This window comes from Mesitornis unicolor, unplaced genomic scaffold (assembly GCF_000695765.1).
Source record: "Mesitornis unicolor isolate BGI_N332 unplaced genomic scaffold, ASM69576v1 scaffold6776, whole genome shotgun sequence".
NCBI lineage: Eukaryota > Metazoa > Chordata > Aves > Mesitornithiformes > Mesitornithidae > Mesitornis > Mesitornis unicolor.
Genome location: NW_010190166.1, coordinates 71,367 through 78,864, shown reverse-complemented (window position 1 = coordinate 78,864; position 7,498 = coordinate 71,367). Strand labels below are relative to the sequence as shown.

Here is a 7,498-nt window from a genome sequence, read left to right as displayed (position 1 = left end):
CGTGGAGCGGCTCGGCTGAGAGAGAGTCAGGTTGCCCCGAAACTGAAAAAGTATCACTGAGACCCTTTACCCCGAAGGTTGCTGTCTGCTGTTAGGAGTGAACGGCCCTCAGTTATCAGCAAGGGTGGCCCGTTAAAAGGACATTCTGGTTTGACAGCTGTGGAAGGTGTTTCTGTATCGCATGTAAATTGCGTTAATATGAATCCCACTTAAGTTGTCTTTTTAAACCTACATGCAATGTGACTAAACGAATAACCGAGAGAAAGCAGACAGGCGGCTACTCTGTTTTGCTGAAGAACAAGAAAACCTCTCGCTTTGGTCTGCAGAAACCTGATAGCTCATCTACAAGCTTGCTCACTGACATAAGAAAAGTCAATTAACTTGTTGAAATAAGCCTACAAATTTCCTAGGAAAATGCTACTTAGTTTTCTTAAAGCTGTGCTGAATTAGGTCCCCTTTTCAAGCCAGTTACAGTACTTACCAAACTTGTGTGATCACTGTAGCAATCTGTAGGGCTGACTAACAAGAGCTGGGCAGATCTAGCACAGGTGCAAGATATTAGTCCCAATTAAAAGTGTGAACTATTCGCAAGGTTATATTTTAAATATTAGGCTTCTCACTTGTTTTTTGTTGTTTGCAGATAAGATTCAACTGCTTGATCTGAAAGAGTCTTGGAGGCAAAGAAGGAAGACAAAAGGGACGTTGTTATGTCTGCTGCTAATGAAGATGATGTCTGTAATCATGTGAAAGTGGTGGTTCGTGTCCGTCCAGAGTCTCAAAAGGAAAAAGATGGCAACTTTAGCAAAGTTGTCCATGTTGTTGACCAGCATATATTGGTCTTCGATCCAAAGGAGGAAGAAGTTAGCTTCTTTCACCAGAAGAGACAGACCTATAGGGATATTACCAAAAGACAAAATAAAGATCTTAAATTTGTGTTTGATGCAGTTTTTTCTGAAAAATCATCCCAGTTGGAAGTTTTTGAGAATACTACCAAAAGTATGATTGATGGCTTCTTAAATGGATATAACTGCACAGGTAATTTTGCTATTTATCTTATTCAATTCAAAAGCTTCACTAAATTCCTTGAAGTTTCTACCATTGTATCCAACTGCTGCAGAGGCCTAAAAAAAACACTGAGATACAAATAAAGCATTTTGTTTTAATTTGTATATATGAGAGGCTGACCTTTTCGTCTATCGAAGTTAGGATAGCTCTGCTCTTTTTTGAAAATTAGTTCATGTTAGCATTATAATAGACTTAAGAATTTTATCTTTAATTCACATGTTTACAAGGGGCGTCCTCTGGAAAGTTGGTCAACCAGAAGCAGTTGTGTCACTGAATGTGAGGTAGCCCACTTTATGAGCTCTTTTTAAGAGCTTGGTTTTTTTAAATTGGCAAATAGAACATTGTGAGGAAATGCAGTACCTACCTGCTGTTAGTTGATGACTTAAGAGAGTAAGTAAATACTCTGGTAAATTGCCAGTGAATGAATTTTGACCTGAAAATTCAAAGATCTGTGTGATTTTGAAATAGTTTTAGGATTATAGCTGTGAAAAGTAAAGCCTAAGAAATTTGATCAGTTTAAGAAAACAGCTGTGCAGAATGATAGAGGTGTGTGAATGTCCCTTTGAATTTTGTGTTCCTGATTAGCTTACTGGTATAACATTTTTTTTGCTTTGTTGTTTTTTTGTGAAAATTCAGTGCTTGCATATGGTGCAACGGGAGCTGGAAAGACACATACAATGTTAGGTACCCCTGAAGATCCTGGAGTGATGTATTTAACCATGATGACACTTTATAATTGCATGGATCAAATGAAAGAGGATAAAATATGCAATGTTGCTGTCTCTTATTTAGAGGTAAGACAGTTCTTGCATTTCGTATGTTGCTCTTAATAAGGCCTGTAGTTATAAGTAAAGACTGTTTTTTCCTTCCTCCCCACAATTCCTGGGACTTTACAAAATGTATCCCAAATAGGAATGGAACTGAACTGTGCTCCACAAATTTGGTCTTACTTGTTACTGTCTTTCAGAAGGCTGCCCAAAATAGACAATCTCTTCTAATATTTTCACTAGATATCTCTTCTAATATTTTCACTAGATATTCTGCTGACTTAAGTCTTGCTGATCAGTTACATTCCTCTGAATAGCTGTTGATGTGTACAAAAAAAAGTAGTTAAGAATTTTAACAGAAATACATTTAGATTAAGAAATCTTGCTGAAGTATGGACTATAATGTATAAATGCTTTGGATTCATGTTTGCTGCAGGTTTTTTTGTAGAAAGAATAAACTTACATTCTTTTAAAAAGAATGAAGATTGTTCACTAGGAAATGGTAACTCCTACTTCAATGGCTGAACAAGATTTATGCAAATTGAATTAAATATTTCAAGATCAGTGTAGAAAAGCTGTTTGGCAAAAAATCTACAGAACAAAATTGTTACTTTATCTTAAAGAAGTATTAAAAAAGACTGATGATTTATAGTTAGTTAAGCTTAAACCTGCCAAGTATGGTAGGATAGTTTTGTTAAAGTATTTTACATTTCTTTTCAAAGGTCTACAATGAACAAATCCGTGATCTGCTAGTAAACTCAAGACCACTGGCTGTTTGTGAAGATACCCAGAAAGGGGTGGTAGTCCAAGGGCTATCATTACACCAGGTAGGTAAATATGGAAATTCAGGAAGCCTCACAATGTGTTTGAGAAAATGGTGACATTCTTAGTGATCTGTGAAAGTTGTATGCAACTTAGTAACTTCCTAGTGGGTGTTTTTTCTGGTTGTAATCACCAGAAAACCTAACTAATTATTCAAAAGCATGTAGAAAAAAAACCTGCTAATAGTCTTGAATGCAAATGAATAAAAGCATTTAGTCCTTACTATTGAAAGCATATCAGTGGCTCCATGCTCATCTTCAGGTTCTAGAAGATTTGGTTTTTGGCTAATGCATCTTAGCATTTGTTAAAGAAATTCACTGCCTTCAGTGACGTTTTGAAGTGTTCTACACCTTTGCAAGTCTTGTGCCTACATCTCAGGATTGTTTTCATTTTTAAATAACCATGCTTGAAAAGTTTCACTTTAAATTACGTTCTGGCCAGCAAAGCAATTCTTTGGCAAAGTCAGTGACAGAACTTAGTTTTCCAGTCTGAAAATCAGCTCTTGTGGATCATTTTCTTGCAGTACATGTTATAGTGTGTGTTACATGGTATGTAACTTCCAGCTTTTGTGTACATAGAATAATGATTCAAGAGAAAACAGTGTTATTAGTTTAGCTCACTCTGTGAACACCATCCTTCCCAAAGGGTTGGGAAAAGTCTCTTCTAATTTTGTGGAGGAAAAAGTTTAGTATATCATGGTTTAATGCATTAGTACCAGAAAAATTAAGTCAATCATTCTTAAGTAAGACTTTTTCTAACTGTGGAGAACCTTTGCAGATTTGTTTAAATTCTTTGCTGAAAAAAAAATTATTTAAATTTCTGCAGTTTTTAAGTGCTCGCTTTTTGTGCCCCATTGCTTTTAAATGGAGAATGTTTGTTTGAAATGTCCTAATTCCAAACCAGGAAATTTCCTTCATTTCTAGGTAACTAAAATCTTAAGTTCCTTTATTTTTTTGAAGGTGAATGTTAATGTATTTTAGAATTGGTGTAGAATCTCCTATAGTTGACAAAAAAGGAACAAAAAGTGCATTTATCTTGTTGATCTACCCTTAAAGCCTAAATCAGCAGAGGAAATCCTCCAAATGTTGGATTATGGAAATAAAAATAGAACACAACATCCCACAGATGTAAATGCCTCCTCTTCTCGGTCTCATGCTGTCTTTCAGGTAAGATGATATAGCTGATGTACAGTGGTCATTACTGTGAGTTGTAGTTTTTGTTTAAAGTTGAGTACTGTGGAAGCTCTTTTTGTGGTTTTGTTTGTTTGTTTAAATTGTTGAACCTTAGTTTGAGTGAGAAGAGATTAAAGGTTTGCAGTTTGCTCTTGTTGATTCCTTTTAAGTATGTGAAGGTTCATCATGGTGGTATTTGAAAATACAAATACAATGGAAAAGCAAGTAGCTATAAAGTTAGCACCTAAGACCTCTACTGTCAATATTAATGAGAAAAAAGGCTAATAACAGACAGTAAATGTATTAAATACTTCTAAAATATGTAATGGGACACAAGTCATTCCCATTCTAAGAGCTTATATGTTTTCTGATGTACTTCTGTTTGTAATTGCCCTTCCTTTTTTTAACTTCCCCTGAGGTCTTGCCCATGGTTGTGCCTTAAAGGCACAGATTTCTTATGAATTTGCTCCGTTTCAGAGCTGTGTGTGTGTGTATGTGTGTATTTAGGATGCAGCTTGTCTGCTGTGCACTGAACAGAAACTGTCATGCTCAGTGGTTTTGTAAATGTTTTTCATATGTTCCAAAAATTAAGCTTTGTTTTTAGTTTTTGTGTACGTATTATATACACACTGTAAAAAGGTGTGATGCATGAGAAAACACAAATAACATTCCTTTCAATGTTTACCAAGTACTGTTACAGTAAGCATCTAACTTTAAAGAGCAAAAAGTATATTAAGCCCTGAATTATTTTTCTCCGAGATCATTATTGTTCGCAACAGAATTCTTAAGAGTGCTCAAACTATTGTGAATGTTTTTGTCTTTGAGCTTGAGATAACTGACAAAGTAATTTCTGGACTAATCTCTGTGTTCTTTTATTGTTTTTCTGTGTCCCAGTAGCAGCAGCAGCCAGCAAAGTAGCCTTGATAGTGTAAAATGTCCTGGCTGTCTCTTAGCCAGTCTCCATATACAGCTACAGTCAGTTAAATGTCATGCTTGATTGAATTTTACATTCATGGACAAATGTCTGGGTGTTAGAACTTTCATGAAGGACAAGATCTTTCAATGTAAAGATTAGGCATTGCCATGCTGTGGTTCAAAGCATGTTCTGCTATATACTCAGCACTCAGTCCCAGCGCACAGTTCATTCACATAAACTGTCAGTGATTCTGCTCAAGGATACTGTAGTTACCAAAAACTTTCTTAAGTGTTCCTTGTAATATTCCTAATCCAGTTTACTCTTATAATGACTTAATCCTGAATGTTTGTTATGTTTGTCTTTTGAGATTTTCTAGTTGTCAAACAAGATAGTTAATTGCTTTTGCTTAAGTGATATTTTCTCTTAAGTGCACAAGTTATTGTTAAAAGTCATGATCTGTTTTGTTAGATAATTGTATCTTAAATGTATGATTTGTATAAATATCTACTAATACTGTGTGTTCTCCAAGACAAAGTGCCACCTTTGACTAATAGCGCATTTAAGAGAAATGGGTTTTAAGCCTCTTTCACAGAAGTGACTTCATGCTTGGGAGAAGGGAGGAATTCTTATTTATAAGAATGTGTGTGAAAGTCCTTAATATAAATACTGCATCTGCATGTGGCACTTTAAAGGAATGTTACTGTTGCTAACTAGGTTGGTGCAATGAATGCCACTAGAAGTTTAACGGATTGTAATTAGTGCATACTGTTTTGAGCTAAGCACCTTTACAACCATATGCTTTTTTTAAGGTAGGTTCTTAAATACTCCATCTGCTTGAGGCACTTATTACCAGTGTTGGCATCTGTAAGAAATAATTAAAAACTGGTCAATTAGTACTACAGGTAATCACTTATGTGAGTGTCTCCATTTGTTTTCACAGATCTGTGACTTTCTCCAAAACTTGTCTTACTTGCTTATCCTTTATGCCCTCTTTGGTTCCACGGATAAATGATGAGAAAACTCTATTGTTGTCTTGATTCCTGTTATTTTAAGAGTTGCCACTGTTTGTAGAGATTTTCTTTTATGGATGGCTTTAGTTTTTGTTAACTTTGTTGGAGCAGGACTAGAACTGGAAGCAGCAATTTTCTGGAACTGACTCAGAAAGTAATAAAAGTCTTGGCCCGGGACATTTTGAGCTGATTTGAGAGATGGAAGTTTTGCCTTATGGTACCACCTGTCTAAGGCTTGAAATCTCTATCTAGGTCAGGCAATTACTGCATCTGAAAGTAAAATCCCAGTTGCCACACTGTTCTATTGAAACTGTTCTGCTGACAGACAAAGAAATAGAAAAGATTCTGCTTTGGGGCATTTCCTGTATCTTTTGAGTCCTTATAAAAGCTTGAGTCATACAACATAGTTTAGCTGTTACTCCACCTTTCCCTATTTCATTAGTGATAGTTACTGGGCTCTGGCAGAATGCTACCAGTCTGAGCTACTTTACTGAGGGAACTACAGGGAAGTGGTTTTTTTACTTTTATTTAAATACACATTTTACTAGAAATAGTACAACAGAACATACTTGTTTGACATAGAAACATGTCTATTTGGTATATTTTGGCAAATCATAAGATATTTATTCAGTCTCAATACTTGTCAATTTTTTTTGCTTCAAATTGCTGTGAAGACTTCATTTTTCATGTGCAAAGCTTAAAACCTACAAAACTGGTGAGATGTTGTCTTTATTAGTCAATCATTTTATAAGTACCGCATCTCTTTCCTAATTCACTGTGCATTCATGAAAGTGTCAGAAACCAGTGGCCTTACAAATGGCAAAGCACTCACCATGAAAAAAGGGGGAATATATAGAGAATCCTGAAAAAGTAAAAGCTATCTAAGGATAACTAATTCTTCTTACTGACTGTATAATCAATGCCTAATTCCTTATGAAGCTGGGGAAATAACACCTTCACTAGCAGAAGGAAGCAAAAGTATTTGGTTCCTTGTATATCTCCTGTACGGTGAAAATTTTGGGAGAGAAGGGATGAGGGGGGGGAAAAGTGGCTTCAGAGGTCACAGCTTTCCAAAAGACCCCAGAGTAGTATGTGTTTTCACAGCAGTAAATGAGTATAATTCCCCTATTAATGGTAGTTACAATCACTGTAAGTCCAGCCTTTTTCCTGGTTTATCCCCATATATGTATATATATATTTATTTTTTCATGGTGTGGTCTTAAAGGTAGCTTTAAACAATGAACACCTTTTTCCATTTAAAGTGCGATAGTGTGGAACATATCTTGAGTGCAGAAAAATTGAGAGCTATTTTAGTTATAAAATAAATTTGAAGCTCACCAATACTTGTCACTGTAGTAAGCCCCAGCCGAGTTACTCACTTAATTCTCTGCAGCAGAATAGGGGAGAGAATCAAAAGGACAAAAGCAAGAGGGAAATACCTTGTGGTTCACTTAGTAAGTGAAGGGAGTGGTGGGGAAATTATCACTTGCCACCAGCATACTGATGCCCTGGCAATCTTCAAGCAGTGGCTACTTTGGAGAAACTTTGTCAGTTGAGATCAGCTATCCTGGCTGTGTCCCCTTGCAAGCTTTTGCCTACCACCTTGACACCATACTACCACTGTTCAACCAAAGCTAAACACTGGGGTGTTATCAGCACTGTTAGGGTCACAAATCTGAAGCTCAATATGGGCTGCTATGCAGAAAATTAACTCTCATCCCAGCCAAACGCAGTGCAACTACACTC

The 7,498-nt window shown here is 36.1% G+C and overlaps 1 protein-coding gene across 1 annotated transcript in view; it reads left to right on the top strand.

Annotated features, from left to right (window-relative positions):
• Positions 1–707: 707 nt before the first annotated feature.
• The window catches only part of KIF18A (kinesin family member 18A), a 37,512-nt gene continuing 30,721 nt past the window's right edge, over positions 708–7,498 (top strand). The window contains exons 1-4 of the mRNA XM_010186314.1: positions 708–1,035; positions 1,702–1,859; positions 2,555–2,659; positions 3,710–3,820. Of these exons, the coding sequence (XP_010184616.1) occupies positions 708–1,035; positions 1,702–1,859; positions 2,555–2,659; positions 3,710–3,820 (702 nt within the window). The remainder of the gene's footprint in view (positions 1,036–1,701; positions 1,860–2,554; positions 2,660–3,709; positions 3,821–7,498) is intronic.